This window comes from Prorops nasuta, unplaced genomic scaffold, assembly GCF_024137725.1.
Source record: "Prorops nasuta isolate Cenicafe-Biocafe unplaced genomic scaffold, Cenicafe_Pnas_1.2 PNAS00004, whole genome shotgun sequence".
Taxonomy (NCBI): Eukaryota; Metazoa; Arthropoda; class Insecta; order Hymenoptera; family Bethylidae; genus Prorops; species Prorops nasuta.
Genome location: NW_027116801.1, coordinates 3,760,137 through 3,778,429, shown reverse-complemented (window position 1 = coordinate 3,778,429; position 18,293 = coordinate 3,760,137). Strand labels below are relative to the sequence as shown.

Genomic DNA, 18,293 nt, shown 5'->3' with positions numbered 1-18,293 from the left:
AGGGCAAGACCCGTTTGTCACGGGACCATCGGTAAAAGCCACTTCGATTCAGCGTTAAGTGATTTCGTTCATATTACGTGTCTCACTTTTTCTCTCCATCCTCCTCCACTCTATTCTTCTTCGCCAATCAATCGATTACTTTATGCTCTGTATGGTCGATGATTGCTCCGATATCTCTATCGCCATAGATATTCCTCCTCGAGGCGATAAGAAAATATTTAACCGCAGATTACTTCTATCTCTCCTATCTCGTGGAAGAGCGTTTCTGTATTCCAACCATCAACAGATTTTACGCCTTGTTTGCAATAACGTCACGTGATAACGTTACGCTTGATTTAAAACAGTTTTCTCATTTCTTTGTTCAAGTTGAATCACTGTGCGCTCAGCAACCTGTTTAGGAGGCAAGCTGGGCACAGGTTTACGGGAAACTACGGGAAACAGTGTTTTGGGACGGTGCAGGAGACGTTGAAGAAAAATTCCAATATGCCAGGAAGCTTCGGTGATCGTGCGCGGAATGCATTCGAGGCCTTGATTGTGTCTCCCAAGCATATTTTTCTCGTACTTCCGATACTCCCCGATTTTATAACCCTTCCCACTCTCTCGGAAAAGTGGAAGTATACATTTTGGTAACGCGTAAGAGACTCCGGTCTAGCTCACCAAAGAAAATTGCGTTCCTATACGGACCGCGCATAACCGGATTCGCTTTTACCCATACTACATCTTCCCGAATTTCCCTTTGCGATAGACCAGGGTATGCGATACCACTGAATCTTCGCGTCCATTCAGCCGACATTCCTCGAATCCAATCGAAATTCATTCTTTTGGTTAAAAATTTCAACAACGATGATGATACGAACTTATCGATGATTAATTTGTTTCTGATTTCAGGTGATGCATCGGCCCTTGGGTCCTACACTGACCGACAGTCCCTGAAGAATGCGTAGCGGAGGCCGGTGAAGTCAAACTGGAGGATACGAGTCATCCGGCAGAATCTCTCTCGATCAGATTTCCCGTGGCAGGTTCTTGGGAAATCGCCAGAAAACGGTCGATGATCGAATTAACGTGGAATCGAGAGAAACGATCGATTCCCGTTAAGCCAAGCGTACCCGTTCGGGTACGTTGAATCTCGTGTGAGTTCCAGCATCAAGATAAGGTCAGCGAGAGCGGAGTTGCAAGATGCGCAGGAACGGGTGGGCGCGTTAGTGAGGGCGGACGGGTCTTCGGAGGGGCCTCCCGCAGGGGAAGGGGCCCAAAAACACGGGCCCCATAAGGACTCGTCTCATCTGGACGATAAAACCTGTCAAAGTCGTGAAGAACACGGACCCCAGAGCGACAGGACTCGTCAAGTCCTTTGTTCCGAGGTGGTAGCCTCTTCCTCGATAGGCACGGATTCCGAACTTGGGAATCTCGCGAGGAGCAAAAATCTGAACGAGGAAGAGCTCGACAGGGACCGGAAAGAAGAAACTTTCAAGGAACCACGCGAACCTCTGATTCCGGAGGAAAGTTCCAAGTTCGATAGACAAACGAACGAGCGAATCCATCGACGAGGACCTCTAGAACCTTTGGAAGATTCCAGAACGATTTTCACCAACAGGGACTCCATTCTACAGCCTGTCAGAGTGTTAGGCTGCTCGCCAATCGAAGGTCACGAGATTTCGATCTTCCTGGAGTCCAGTGGTAGAATTGCCAACGCGGATCCAGCGGCTCGTGTAACGACCGGTGCAAGGGTACCCGAGGGTAACAATAATCGGCCCAAGAGCAACGCGGCTAATTTTGCCAGCATCCTCGAAGGACCGAATCGTCGTTTGAAGGACATCAACCGCAAAGTTTTCACTATGGCACGTGCCATGACGCCTTCCTGGTCGCTGAGGTTGCTCGGGGTCAGCTGCGGTTCGGTAGTGTGTGCATGGGGACTCTTGCTGATCCTCTCGGTTCTTGGTAGCGGCGCCTCTCATGGTACCGGAATCGGCAGCTTTGGCCTTGGTAACATGGCCGGTACCATGGAGGACCTTAACGCATCGAGGTGTCCTTGGGCCTGCTCCTGCGACGGACAAGAAGTCGACTGCTCTCATCGTGGACTCACGCAGATTCCCGGGGACCTCACGTCTCTTCTCCTTGGCGAAAAACTGTAAGTACCTTTCCAGCTTCATAAATCTCCGCGTAATCGAAGCTATAAAAATGCAGGATTTAGCTTCGGTCGACCACATCGATCGTTCTCCGTGCTTGAAATAGAAACATGGAATATTTACTGGCCGAGAGACAAACTCGGATGATCCATCTTCAGAAGGCATTAGCATACATTAGTGTGTAGCTGGGGATTTTTATAGCTTTGCCTTTTTTGCCAGCTCCCGCTGCTACAGCTTTCACGGATCGACACTAATATTTGAGATTTAATTATTTCTGCCTTCCTCGCCAGCGTCGTCGGCATGTTAAACACGCGCGAATTGCCCGGCATTAATTAGCCCTTGGTTCCTGCAGGCTGAATTTATTGTCAATATTTAATACATCGATTATCCGTCCACCGTACATAATTCAGCGAGAAACGCGCTGCAGTATTTTTCCTTCCCCTCTCGGATCCTCGAATACACTGATTTGTTTAATTATGCCGACGTTCCAGAAATTCACCGGTCGATCTTACACAACGCTCGGAGCATAATTTAGCGGAAAAGAGACGAAAAAGTGGATTCGCCCGGTCGATTTATTTTCTCATCTTAATCCCCGAGAGTCCGGCCGTTGATTCATCGCCCGATTTTTTTTGCGGTGGAACCTCCTCGCGATCGTCGGACGATTTCAATCGGACCTCTCGTGTGTTTTGCGGTTGAGAGACACTGGCTCTACCTGTTTGTTGCCGCCGAAATGCGATGCGAAGATAACGAGAGGCCGAAGGGCCAGATTTTCCTCTTACAGTCAAGACCATCTACATTTTTTTCCATCGGCATTCTCGTGTTTTACAACGCTAGAAACACGACGACAGCAAATTTTTTAATCTCCCGACAAACTTCTCGAAGCAGCACCATTAGTACCGGAGCGGCTGCGTTTCTCCATCGCTCTGATATGCTTTTTCCAATCTTTCGTGGTTAAGGGCTTTAATGAAGCCATTAGATTTACGAGCGATAATTCCGGATGGCCATTGCAATAACTCTTCCAGTTATGCTAGAATCCCCGATTTCACTCCCCCACTTGTATCTATTCAATCGCCCGAAAACATCTTCACGGCTCTTCAACGTCGCTCTCACGAACGATTTACCTCGTCGGATTATTATTCTCGGGAAAACTTCTGAATGGATCCTACCTGCAACGAAAATTTATGCAGTCGTTCCACTAGTATACGCGTGCAAAATACCTTGGAATATAAAAATATTCGAAAACTCTCGTTTCATTGAATTGTTTACGGCCCGAGCTGCCCGAGTTACGAGTTTGTCCATTTTCTCTTATATGGTATATAACTTATTACATATACAACTCCACAATTGTCAATAAGCTTATCTAAGACCGTGAATTATCGGTGCTATTTCTGCTCATTTGTTTTTTTCAACAAAATTCCTGAGTAATTAAATGGCTTATTTGTTTAATGTAAAATCTTTATTACTGTTCACTCTAATCCGTAACGTATCTTAAAGTGCATGCAATAGGGTCAAAATGATCCCATAAAACCAGAGTTACCAGAAATTGCTCTTTTACAGCCAAAACAAAATCGCGTATCGTTTGAATAAAATTTTGCGGTCACAGTGACACGGCGCGTGCACACAGGGTTAAGAAAAATATCCAACGCCTAGGGGAATTCTAAAGAGTACACAAAGAATTTTTCTCCTCTCGTTACTGGCAACACTGACCATGATTCGTGCGATCAGAGTGAAATCTGAGTTTGTGGAAAGAAGGAGTAACAAGCTAATTAATTCGTATCATGAATAACACGTGTGATTCAACGGTCTAAACACGTTCGACCGATACAGCAAACTGCGTTGCGTAGCGAGCTGGCGTGTTTCGCTGTGTGCGTGTGCAAGAAAATGTAGGGCGTCATTTTACAGACGCAAATGTTACTTGAGAAAACAGCGAACGCGCGCGAAGGGGCTTTGCCGAAGCACTCGAACCCTCCAATGTTTAGCTTGCCGTTGTTTACGTAACGTAATCGAAAAATTATAAGTACCCTCGTACTTTATTGTGGATACAACCACTAAACGTGCGTGTCACGTGTTCTTCTATGGTGAAACTAAAACTGTCCGGTAGCCGAAACTTCTCGAGAGTCATCTCAAATATTGGCTCGGATTTGTTTGACTACTTTATCGAGTAGTAACGTTCGAGTGCTCGTTAAAGAGCAACGGAAAATCTTAAACGATTTAATTATATGCAGTGATTTTTCTCTTTGAATGGTGCTATCGGATTATTGAATAGAGTGACAAATGCATAGCAAATGGTGTCTTGGTGTAGTATATACGAGTACATTTGCGCAGCTCGGTCAATACAATAGATCTGTGTGAAATGTAGTTCACGGTAGCTGGTAGTTTCACGGCTCGCGAGCAGCTATGCAGCAGAGGCATCGAGTTGCACTGGAGGAATCCGAATGGCACCGAGCACGTATCTTCCCCGATTTCACACATCACGTTCCTTTCCCTCTCTCTCTCTCTCTCTCTCTCTTTATTACACATATACACACAGAGACAAAAAACAATGCAGCAAAGGTCTTTAGAAATTAAGTTCCGTCGAATTATAGCGATACGCGAGTTTGCGTGTAGTGCTCTTCATCCTTTCCCACACCAGTCTGTTCACTTTCAATCTCTCGCTTTAATCTCTCCGTCGGAACAATTTTTCCACAAATCACGCGGCGCTTTATGATTTCGTCGATTCACCGCTTTAATTAAATCCCATTGAAATTCATTTGGCTTTATCGCTCAGCCAGTCCATTACTAGATTCGAGGAGAGTAGCAGCTCTCGCTCGCCCTACCACTTTGCGTCTCTACCAAGAACCAGCTCGTACTTGCTGCAAACTTTCGGTAGCTAGTAAACAAAGCAGTGTTATGAAACTGGTGCTGTAAGTCACTACTCCCCCCCCAGTGTTGTATTTACGCAAGATGTTTTTGTTAGCTCCCAGGCCGAAGCGCTCGCAGCTTCGACCTTCCAATAGCGAGAGGAGAAAATCATCGATGAGTCCCAGCGCAGTTTTGCTTTCCGGCAAAAGCCGGAGTGCCTCGCGCGTTTGGAAAACGTGCACCCCGCTATTTGCGTGACTCCGGGATTCCGGGGTGGGAGATTCGTAGAGTGGAGAGAGGATACGGGAATATTTCACCGTGGCTCTCGCTCGCATCTCCCTCACGTAGCGCTTAATTTAGGTACGTACACACAAAAGTTCGCTCACTGGGACGGGCACGTATCTAGAAATTCGCAGCCACCGGTACCTGGTTCGATTTCAAAATTTATACCCATCTCCAGCTAACCTAACTTTGTCGAAGCGCATCAACTATTTACCTTGCACATTACCTTGTCTCATCGCGCGTTGCTGACTCTTTGGCTTCTGTAGTGGAAGAAGGTGTGAAAAAAGGTGGATTTTTTAAATGTTTGGGTGCATGGTAATATTCATTAAATTCCTTCCGGAGATAACGTTCGGTTCTTAGTTTGTATTTTCAGCATCATCTCGGTGGTTTTGAATCTTCAAGATTCAAATTAATGTATATCGGTATGGACAGTGGTGCTGCAATGAAGAAAATGTTTTTTCACTATTGTGTATACAACATTTGCCTCTTCTGGACTTCTCTCTGTTTTTACTCTTTACATTTGACCATTTTGCACAAATTGAAATACAATTCGCTGATACATCGCTAAGCGTACGGTGTTCTTCCTATGGTAGTCCAAAGTTTATACCAACCGCGCCCACTGATGCTTAACTCTGGTAGCATAAACGGTAACATGTGAATTCATCAAGCAAGAACGGATCACTATTCGCAAATACATAAATATTGCTCGAACGTCTTAGTTTCTAGAACGTCCGAGACACCGTCCAATCTCAACCCATTATTATATCAATTTTCGTCACCTTCTCGAGCTATAGGTGACTCGGGGTGTTTACCTATACGATATGCTTCAAGTATAACTGCTCTTCAGTACAACTCGAATGCATCATCAAACACGCCGTTTCGTTACAACGTGCCTGTGTGGGATGATTAGAATGATTATTTATAATGACACAGTGGCCTGTCGTGCGTAACCGGCTATAAGGAGAGGCAGCACGGATATCGACTCGGAACAATTAATCACAGTTCCTACAACAATTATGGTCAATTACAGGCCAGACCGATCGAGATATATCGTAATTAGTACGGCCGTGACGCCTTCTCGTGGCCGGCACCACTTATAAACTGCCTCCTTCATTGTACTCTCCAATCGAAAGCTCCTCGGTCGTGTGCCAAGACCACCCGATAAAATCCCAATAAACCCATGCAGTACCCGTACAAAAAATAATTAATCTTTATTAGAAATCGAGGAGACTATATTATCTCGGCCAATGAGAAATTCCCGAGTTTTGTCGAATCAGCGTGGTTCGTGGGTCGACTATAATCACTCGGGAGACTAATCGCGGATTATGCACGGTATTAACCCAATAAGGAGACAAGGAAGATGCGGTTTGCGGTGGCTGATATAGTCGGTAAATCAGAATCAAAGCTTACCGACGGTTTACCAAACGACTCAACGCCCCGTTGTCAACAAATCTCCCTTTACAAGCCCCGCATTGTCCTCGGATTATACGCGCGTCAGATTACCACCGGACCATAACCTCGCTCCCCCCCCCCCCCCTCTCTCTCTCTCTCCTCTTCGTCCCTCGAAAATCCGTCGATCGTCGTCTTTCGATAATGATAACTTCTCCATCGAAAAATGCGATGCACTGGCTGGCACGAATTTATTCGCTCATTTCGATCGTTCCTTTCGAGGGTCATGAAGAGAGAGAGAGAGAGAGAGAGAGACAATCGTAAATCAACGGCAGCCGCACGGAGGAAAAGCAGATGGAACTCGTCCTGGACGAATTTGGAAAACGTGTCCTAGCATATAAACACGCGAAGAGAGGCTACCGGGTGCATCGGGCAAATAATATTCCGAAAATCGACAAATGTCGACGGTGGATGCTCGGTCACGTGCCGTGAGTCTTCCTGCCTCCTACCTGCCCTCGAAATTAATTTCCGAGTCCTGCTGGCGAGGGACCGGTAGGACTATATCGGACAATTTGGCTCTCAGCACGGTGCCATTTTCGAAAAACTGGAGAAGCCGAGCAAACGTGGAAAAATGCGCGGCGATCTTTTGAATTTTCCCTTCTTTGTTTGACTCGCGCACCTCCTTGTCAAGAAGAACCATTAATTCTTTCAAAGGGCTAATTTATGTGGACATCGTGACTCGGTCCGTTCCCTTGTGGCCCTTTCTGATTAAAATATTCGGCGAACCAAAACTATTATTCATGCTTTTAGACGGTAGTCACGAATCACGCTAGTCTCTCCCTCCTTTTTATCCTTCTTTTTTTCTTTCGCTATCAAAACACAACTCGCATCTTTCGACAGATAAAGCCAAATAAAAACCGGCACCGGATGTACGCGCGACTACATTATTAATAAGCTACAAAGTGGAAAATGTTATAGGAAAAGAAAAACGAGGTCTGACGGAGCGCCAACATTTCGTAGTGATTTCGAGTAATGCGGCCATCGCCCAACGCTTCTCTACTGCATACGTAATTTAATTGCAGCTGTGGCCGGCAAACTTTTGATGAATTTTTTAAATTATCCTCCCGTAACACGGAATCGTTTATCAGCTAACTTTAAATTACCGCGTCGCGGAAATAATTACATTAAAATTCATTCATGAATCTGTTTCGCCGATAAATTTGCTAGAGCTGTAACTTCAACGAACAATTTTTCCATTAATTTTTCACGCCTCGGATTTCAATCGATACGAGCTTAACGTTGAAACACGGTGGAGGGAGGAAACTTACGACTGTGTTGGTACCTAAGAAGCGTTGATGGGATTTTTTTTCAGCCAATAATTCGACCGTGCTATACTAGCCGCAACGATAAACTTTAAAATTTCACCTTGCAACCCGCGGACAGTGCACGTACGTATATATAACTAATGCAATTTTCTTACCACTCCTCGAAATACGGAGTGTGGACGCGTGTACGTGCAAAAGGTGAATCTTTTAGCTCGAAACTTAAATATCTGGAAAAAAGAACGTTTTAAGGTAATCCGTTTCTTGCAAAACTTGTTAAACTCGGTAAGCAGCGTGAGATGATGCGATTGGTTTGTTCTCGTAAGGTCATTTGAAGGTCGGACAATGGGCACCTGGAATTTCATAGATTTTTTTGCATATAAAATTTTTACAACTTTAAATTAGAGAATTGAGAATATGGGGACGTGAGAAGAACTGCTCGAAAATCATAGTTCCTTTATCTTCGTTACTTTTATTATTCACGTCAAAGGTTGCTGGGTGCAAGAAAAAGAATATTTTTGCATTTTCTGAAACGAAAAAGTAGAAAGTCCACCGACAGAAAATGAAATCAGGTGTGACGTGCCAAATTGGGTACACGAGAATTGTACAAAGAAATGAAAGTTCAGACGAAGATTAATCATCGGGAGCAAGTGCGCGGAATTTTCACTCTTCTACAGTCTGGAAAATAATAATTATTAAATATTAAAAAAAAACTGATCATATTCGTACGAAACATTTATTCAATTCTTAGTTTCCCAGTTCATCTACACGATTATAAAAGATTCTTCTTCAAATTGCGAATGGATACGTGCAGATTGCATTCCGCGCTACAAAACCTAGCCAGATTCTTCAGCAACTCTTTTAATATTTTTACGCAAGCATATAACTCTTCCCCGGTGCTTGAAAATTTTGTCTGCAGTCGCGAATGAACGAACTTGATTCGTCGATTGAATTTCGCAGTCGATCCACTATAGTCGTTGAACGAAACGCGTGTTTTGACGCAGTTTTGTCTGGAGAGTGAATTTACAGTGACAGAGGATTACGCGTTGGTCTCTTTTTGTGGTTCGGTTGGGAAGCTTTTGTAAGCGGCTACCTTTTTCGGGTTGCCGTCTTGGGTATAGGACCTGTTGAAAGTGACGCCGCCCCAAACTGGCCGCAGCAGCCGCTTTTGCCACGAGGATTATCGGACGAGTTAATCGACAACGACGTAGGTCGAGCGTCTCACCTTCCATGGAAAATGGTTTTATGTCTTTCCGACTATTGGGTTGCCGCCTCCAAATCCTCCCCCCCCCCCCCCCTCCCTCTCTCTCCACTCATCCCCTTCGCTATAATATACTCCCATATACTTTGACCGCTCCTCGTCTTGTTTGTCCACGTCGCATAGACGTAAAAAAAGTGATGAATGACCACCGAAAATTCTGTATTTTTAATTATGACAATCCATCAAGTCTCCGAGTGCCTCAAAACAGCCATTCCTAAATCATTATTTATCCATTGGTTTCAGGAAGTTATCGGATGTTTCTATCAATTCTGATTTATTCTGATTGATGGATGAAGCAGGAACGAAATCAAAATGTCTATTTCGCGGTGTAAATCATTCGTACGAGTGAGATGAACACGATGGACAAATCAGACGCTACGTTTGGGAGAAATGGCGCGAATGCGTTGGCCGACGGGGGCAGAAATAATCGCCGCCGCGACGAGTCTTGTTGGATGTTGGGACCTGTCAAGGGGGATGAGACAAAACGTGTAAAGTCGCGGTGCAATAAATTTCTGGACCCGCAACGGCCTTTTCGACGCAGTTGCGTGGCTTGAGTGTATTCTTCACCGACCAAAGTATTGCCTCCCCCCCTTAGTTCATTTTGTGGAATACTTAAAAACTTGCCAAGGTGGTACATCCAACCCTGCAATCGCTTATTATTTTTTCTTCGGTGGTTTACAACATCCCCTCTTGTCAAAAAATATATTAATTGCGAAAATAAATAATTAAAAATTCTGAAATTAATTCTGTTACCAAGTTTTTATCCCACCTATATCAGTCTCCAGTCATCCAAAGTCAGCTAAAAAATGTCATATAGTAATTCAAGATTCGAGATTAAGCCGATGAGGTAAGAATCCAGATCTTCTCAGGGCTTGGCTTGGATAAAGAGAGAAAACATCGCTGGTAGAATGAGACATAAAAGTCGGTGGAGGAATAAAAAAAGGAATGGCTTCTCAGATGTTTTGCGGTTGGGCTCTAGTAATGTGGGTTCTGGATGGACGCGTGGCTCTGTGGCGGCAAAACACGAAACGGAAGAAAAATCGTGTCGGCTCTCTCGCGTTAAAGACCGCTTCATGCACGCACTCGTGCATTTCATCCCTTCCTCCTTGCATCGTATATGAGAGAAAATAAAAACTATAAACTTACTTCGTGCACTTTGCTTATCTCCGATCACTCGTGATCTCTTCGATAATTTTTCAGTAATTTTGGGAGATAAATTATAAGAACGCGAGACATAAATCTCCGCGTCGAGGCACACAAGGATCGAGATCTTATTGTGAGAACTTGACTCGTAAAGAGAAAAGCTTTTATTTTTTTCGAGGCGACGTAAAATCGTGTCGAGGAGGAGCGAAGAGAAGAGTTTCGCTCAGGTGTTTTGCGTTTGGTCTTTGGTTTTGCGAATTCTGGACGCGTGGCTCTCTACTGTGGTGAACACGAAACGGAATAAAAATCGTGTCGGCGCGCGTGTTAAAAACTGCTCCCATGTAACTCGTCGTCGTCCCGCTCGAGCGTTTCATCCCTCTCCCTCCCCCTTACCACCACTGCTCGTACCTTCCGCTCCGTTATTTACGTTCCTGTTACACTCTCCACATTCCCGCATGACAGAGATTCCTGCGAGCTACGGGCTACAGGGTGATCCAACGAGAAACCCAAGACGTATACCTTTCGTGAATTTCGTGGTGAAATTAAAATCATAATTGCGTTGCTTTAATCCCAAGGAGAAGAGGGGAAATACTGAGAGTAAAGGGAGAGAAATAATGCTAGGAACGAAGAAAAATGTTGCAATGATTTTCTTAATCGACCATTCGTGTTTTATCATTCGTACTAACACTCCTGACGTCTTTGTTGGAGTGGAATGGGAAAATGTGAGCAACGGCCCTGTACCTTGCGCGAGTTACGAGGCGTTCCAATATGAAACTTAAACCATGCCTCTTGTGAATTTCGTGGTGAAACTATTAAAACTGCAAGATTCTTGCTTTATTCCCGAGATGCAGGAAAATATACCGAGACGTAAGCGAGAAATGCTAACGATGGAGAAAAAGGTTACTACGATTTTGTTAATCGACGATTCCTGCTGTGTATTATGATTCTTACTAATACTCGTGACGCTTTTGTTGAAGGGAAAAGGGAAAAACGAGGGCAACCATCTTTTACGTTGCATATTGCAAAGTGTTTTAATAAAAAAAAACTTTAAATCGTGCCTCTCGTGAATTTTTTCCGCGACGAAATTATTAAAATCGTAATATTCTTTATGTTCGATTTGTACTTTATGGCAGCAGTCTGGAACGACACCAACCGATGTATTATATATATATATATATATATAAATAGATATTTAATAGCAAGAAATATGAAAATACTCATACGGAAGCAAAAAATACTATAACGATGAAAAAGAATATTACAGTAATTTTATTAATAGAAGATTCGTGTGTGTGTGTGCATGTATAAATTCACTGCTCGACGAGTGACACCTTTGTCGAAGTGGAATGGGAAAAATATGGGAAACGATCTCTTTCCACTCTCTTCGGTCCTTTTCGCAGGAAATGTCTTCTGTGTTGACTCTTGGAACACGGGGATCGGATATGGAAGGGGGAGAAAAATAGGGCGTAAAACTCGAGCTACCCTGCTGTATTGTCCGAAAAGCGGAGAAGTGCAAAACCGCGTAATATAAACGTCGTATAAAGGTAATGTCTTTGTGTTCTGGTTGTAGGATGGAAAAATCTACATTGGAGACGACGACGGTTTGTAAATACAGGCTGCGGGAAAACACAAACCCCGAATCTCCTCGTCTCTATCTCGTCTTGGCAAAAAAGCTGTTACGTTGCCGCTGCAGCGAGAGGCATTTTCATGCCGAAATACATGGTTACTCCGGGGGGAGGTGGGCAAAAAAACTCGGGGCCATTGTAAAATTCCGAAATAAAGATTGAGGTACTGCTACTAACCTCGCATTATTGCAATGCTCGAGCCTCGCCGGACGGGAGAGAGGTCGCTGGAATTTTTCTCCCTCACGGTATATATATACGTACGATATAACGTTGCATAAAATCAAAATTCTCTTGTCCAGTTTTTTCTCTGGCTGACAAATGCCGGTGGGAGCTATAGTATCTGGGACTGGCGAAAAAACTGATGACCGATACATTTGTCGAGGATGTTATTAAAAACTTGGTTGATATAGTGGATCGATCGAGCAATCGAATCGAACATGGATATACGTGCGCATTGAGAGCTAGATAATAATTTATTGATGGACACATCAGTTGGGATTAAATAGACTGTGGCTTGCTATAAATTAATCATTACGCTCGCTAATTAATAAACTACATTAGCATGCATGGTAATGGCATTATTATATAAGCCGCGCACAATACTTTTGTTCTACTGAAATTCGGTCGCGGAGAAAAAACTTCGTTTTAGGTTGTAGTGGATATCAGTATTCTATCTTCACTGACCTGATAACGGTATTATGCAAATGCAACGGGAATAATACTGAGGAATAATGCCGAGCCGATGTTTTGCAGTGAAGCTGGACGAGAATATAATATACGTTGCGGAGTATAGGTACAAATGCAGATCATTTATTGTTCATATGCTGATAACGGATCAAGTTGGCAATTCTAATTATATAATATTATCTTCTTGAAATATTAAGCAGATTTCCGGTGGATATATTTGGCTGGCTGCAAAATTGCGAGCTAGTAATGGAGGGAAAGAAGCAAGAAGTGGTGAAAGTAGATGAAGATGAAGAAGAAGAAGAAGAAGAAGAAAAGCAGTTGAGAGTCGTGTGGGTCCCTAACCACAAAGGTCTCTTACGAAGCACCATCACTTGTTTTGACAGACGCCAGGGATATACGAATGCACTCTGTTTGTTCATCTTTTCTCGCTCGACCCACTTTTTTTCTCCCCACCTACTCTTCCTCCTCCCCCCTCCCCCAGCAGCCTTCGCCCTTCTAAACTTCTTTCTCCGGCTAAACTTCTTCCATCATCCTTTCCCCGCATAAAGAGACTCTCTTCCATCCTGCTCTCGCAGCAAAACCTGCTTTTCTCCTTCTTCAGCAAATACGTCCATCTTCCTCAGGCAGCCAAAATTCCATCCTCCGCCCTCCCATTAAGTTCGCGAGGTCTCTTCTTGGCCAACCAGTTCTATCTCTCCGATGATACTTTAACGCCCTTCCCGCGCATACACTTATTTTCTGCCGCGAACATAAATCTTACTCACGCGCCAGAACAGCTTTTCGGCACTTGCAACATTTTCGAGAAGGGTTACCAAGCTAAAAGCTCTGTGCGCTCTGCAGAACCTCGGAGTCACTCGGGAACCAAGCACGAATATTTACGAAACTCCCTCACTCTCGTCTCCTTTATCACTTCTCAAGATTTCCCACCGTCCCAAACGAGAATCCAATGCGTTTCGAAGGTCTTTATCGTTAACAAGCTCCAAACTTCTGCGGCCAATATAAACTTTCATCTAAGTATACGACACTGCGTGAATCTTCTTCTTCTTCTGAAAATAAACAAAGTATAGCTGACTTCGCCTTTAAGATTTGAATATTTTATATTTTGTTTGGTGTAGCATCGAACGATGCGGTCCTGATTGGTTGACAGAAAATTTGATACTTTTACAAGCAATAACGAAGGTTATCGAGCTGAAATGATAGAAAATTAGTATTCTTCGGGTGACCTTAAAGGTGATGGCGAAAAGTTCTATAGTCAAACAACTCGAGTCCTATATGTTTCATCGTTGGAAAATTTATTTTTTTATTTTACAAGAATTGCATATGTCTTTGATTCCGGCCTTTGGATGAAAAATCCTGCAAGGAGAAGAACGATTGTTTGCAGCCTAATATGCGTTACGTGTATAGTAAATTGTATGATTTTTTCCTCTTTCTCATTGGATTGGATATTAAGAGGATTTCGAAACGCCAAATAGCTCTTAAAGAAGTTTGTCGCGAGGCCGGATTAAGTTATGACGGACGAAAACCTTGGCTGCCTCTAATTCTTCGCTCTTATCGTTCTTCGTTGCATGGTCATATTTCACCCTGCCTCTCGCTTCGTCTCTTAATGTAAGGGAACGAGACGAAATGACAAAAATGACTTTTCTCCATTTTCCCCCTCTACTCTAGGGGTTTTTTCCCTCCACTGTACTCGCTCTTTATTCCTTCCATTCTCAATTTCTTCGTTTTCTTCGCTCGCTCTCGGTGCAGTCTATTTTCTTCCTTTTCTTTTTCGCCCGTTCTCAGCGATCTCGAAACCAGTTCGGCTCCGAAGCTGTTATTATTAGCTTTCACGAGCAGGGCCAAAAAGTACGGGAAGGCGGAAACTGTCAGGCACGAATGGAGGAAAAAAGCGAGAATCGGAAGAATCGAGGATGTTGGCAAAAAACTCTGCGCTCAACGACAGTTCTCTCTTTTTTTTTTTTTTTTCAAGCCGGAGAGACGAAATGTAAAACAGGGGTGGAAAAAATCAAAGAATTCAAATCTGTAGTTGCAACGGTCTTATCGTATTAATTCATGGTGGGAGGAATATTTTTAGAAGACGTACACACATATATGGGCCGAGGGGAGGAGGAGGGTGGGGGGATGATAATGAGAGGAAGGCAGCAGTGGAAAAAAGTGAAGAGATGGGAGAAAAGAGATTTAGTAATGGAATAAGTAAGAGAAAGGATATTTTCTTCTTTATCTCTGTCCCCCTTCTTTCTAGGTGGTTCAGCGAAAGCATCAACGGTGCATTAAAATTCCTCGTGCTCTGTCTACTCTAACCATTACGTTTCGCCATGAAGAATATTTTTCTCGCGGCTACTTTTTTCCAGCTCGTGCTCTCCGCAATAGGCAAGCCCCGAGCCTTATCAGGGTCTCCTGCTACCCCATTCCGGATATTATTTCCTCCGGAAAATTACCATCCCCTAACGAGACGATCTTTTCTATCCAAATGAAACGAGAATTTCGTTGGAGCCTCGAGAGCTACCCCCTCGAAACTCCTCGCTGAAATTCCAAATGAAATCGAGAGAATCGATTTGATCAATTTTTTATTTGCAATCGAGCTCCTTTATTCGGCCGATTCGATTCTCGGCTTTAGCGGTAATAAAATTGTCAAGTGGCCAAAAGAGGGATATTCCAGGCTCTCCGCAAGATCTACGAGGAGGAACAGCCGTGAGGTTGAAAGCGCTCGCGGATATCGAATATCGACAACACGAATTTGCTATTATTTTCGCTTTCCTCGCGAAATCGCCCGAAAGGTCTCCCTCCGCGTGGAATTTCGCTGTGCTCATGAACTCCTAAACATCTGCTGGCACTAAATTATTTTCCACTGCCAAACCGAATACCTGAACGGAAATTTTAGCAGCGTGCCATCGCATCGCACACACTGAATCATCTCTTCCGTCTCGAAAATTCCCTCGCCTCGTTCGAAACGCTTTCACCTCTGACTGCACGAGAAACTCTAGCTACCTACTAAATTGAAACTGCCAAAGCTGAATCAATAGGGTCGCCAACAATCGAAATCGATATTACAAATAGAGAAAGTTGTCGTATAGGACGAATAAACAAGACGATTGAAACTTTAACCAAGGGATAATTTGCGATAGATTTTCAGATATCCAACGAATCTTGCGCGACGAAAAATTCTTCTTTCACTCGTCAATCACGAAGGGTCTTTGTAATTGTCGCTGTATCAGACGCTGACTCATAGAGCTATCTACGAATGTCCCTTATTTACTATTCTAACTGTATATATATACAATACGATAGCGATCATCGAGATATGGATTGCGTGGGTGAGACTGATATACTGCCAGATCATTATCCATACGAAACCGGACGCTGCTTTTCCAGAGATTTTCAACAAAACTAATATATACGTTTATCGGCAACATTCTACTTTCGAAACTGTTTCACAGTCTTCCTCGTGCAGGATTACAAGCAAAGCAATGTCCAATTAGCACTATTATCCAATAAATACATGTCAGTCTATGTATAGCATAGTTATAACTATATAGTGGTTGGATAATTGTCTCTCCAGGAGAATGTGCATCGTGCTGGAGACTGTTAAGCGTTATAAAACGTCAAGTCCATGTTGGATCGATTTATTAATTCTTAAGAGGAATTGGATGAGGCGATGTCACACATATATATATATATATATATATATAGGGGAACTCCTCGGACTCTAGGGGAATCCAAGTTTCGTGGGGGAGATTGCGGCTGGGATCGGTTGTGCGGTGTGCAATGCGAGCACGATTAAGTTTATTACCGGAGTAAGTTGACCGTTAAGGGGGTCGGGTAGTCCTCGCGCGATCGTAGCGCCACCTGCACGCCGATTTTACTACCACCGGCAGCTGTAATTGCTCTCGCTTGATCCACTCGCACCGAAACAGAGATTTATCGCCAACGGCGAGTTATACCAGCTGGTAACACTCGCCTCGAGATCCGGGATTCGTGAGATCCAAGATCTACGCCAGCTTTACTATGGAATAACCTTGGTTATCGCTGCACTCTGGCGAGATCCACGAATCGCTCGTTCCTTCCACTTTGCTCTCTCTCTCCGAGACCTCTCCCACAACACTTGTTAAAACTTTCCACAATGCCAACTTTACTTTCCATTCTTAAACTCCTTAATTTCAAACATTCTCTTCCCTATCTGTGCTCGATTTTTCTTTCTCTCTCTCACGCACACACACACACACACACACACATATATACAAGCCACTGATTTACCCTCGTTCAGGCTCGGTCGAAAATTATCGTACACGCTAAACACGTTTTTCCTAGCACGGGCAAACGTCTCTGGGATTGGATGGATGAGCTGGGAGCAAAAGCAGCCTAGGAAAACTTTGGTCCAACCTTATTACGAGTTCTCTTAACGAATTTACCCGTCACGACAAAACTTGACATTTGAGTTTTGCCGTCGCAACGTTGCTACTCGCGAAATAAACTTGAGATTTACGTGGATGTACACGCGTCACTTACATTTCTGATTCTCAACGATTCCCCCTCGGGATAGACCTGGACTCTGGCAAACTTTAGCCAACAACGAGAGTCGGCTCTCGCGAAATTGTTTCACGCGTTAAATGAGATTTTACGATTCTCTTGATGCGATTTCATCTCATCGCTCTTAAGTAGAAAACGAACGATTATAATCTTTTATAAATAGGTTATTTTCATTTCTATATAGCTTAGCTATATATATATATATAGGCTGGCTCTGAATCCTACAAACAGCTTTTATGGAATTTTCCCTTGTATATATTTTTCAGGAAACGTATGACGCAATGGTTTTTGGTATTCAGTGTTGCGCATATATTTCTTTAAAACTGGAGAACGCGGAGATCCAAAAATGGACCAGCTATCAACGATGTTTACGAGAACTCGATGGGGTGTTTCGTGTTTCTGCAAGACGTCCTATGGGGGGAGGTCGTAGAATCGGCGAGTTACGATCTGTCAAGCAGCACGAATCCCGGATCCTGGCTGGAACGAATCGGAAGCGGCTAGTGCGAATCGATAAATTTCGTCTTTTCGTAGGGTCCGCTCGGCCGGAAACGATCATTGCTAACCTAAATCCACCGGGATGGAATAAACAACGCGCTTCGAAAACTCAAAAGGGTCAACCGGAATATTCGCTATTTCGCTTTTTATCGGTTTCTCTCTTTGCCCCAAAAATTGAAAAATAAATATAATTCCTGTCGCATAGGCAGTAAATTCCAATCGAGGCTTTAGCTATATCGATTTTTGAACTATTTGCTTCATCGGTTCTCCACGGCAAAATCGCTTTTACGACAACGTAAAACGTTCCAACGTGACTTAATAAACTAATGAATTTTTCCGAACGATCGTAAAGCGCGTTATTAGTAATTTTTCAGATTTATTATGGCGGTAAGATGTTTTGTTGCTCATTAATCTATTTTCACTCTCGAAGAAATGGAATATTCTAGTATGGCAAAGCTTGATCGAGAGGTGCTCTGCGCAGCGTTGGTACCGGGACTGACCGGTTGTTCGATGGCTTTCTATATATAAGAACGCGCAGCTTCGTCAGAGTTACGGAGCGCGTAATCAAACTTCTTTTCATCGAGTGTAGAAATAT

General features: G+C 43.7%; 1 protein-coding gene across 1 annotated transcript in view; it reads left to right on the top strand.

Moving 5' to 3' along the window:
* The first annotated feature begins 1,081 nt into the window (after positions 1–1,081).
* Positions 1,082–18,293, top strand: part of sli (slit guidance ligand) — a 224,519-nt gene continuing 207,307 nt past the window's right edge. The window contains exon 1 of the mRNA XM_066726382.1: positions 1,082–2,128. Coding sequence (XP_066582479.1) covers positions 1,836–2,128 — 293 coding nt within the window. The 5' untranslated portion in view covers positions 1,082–1,835. The remainder of the gene's footprint in view (positions 2,129–18,293) is intronic.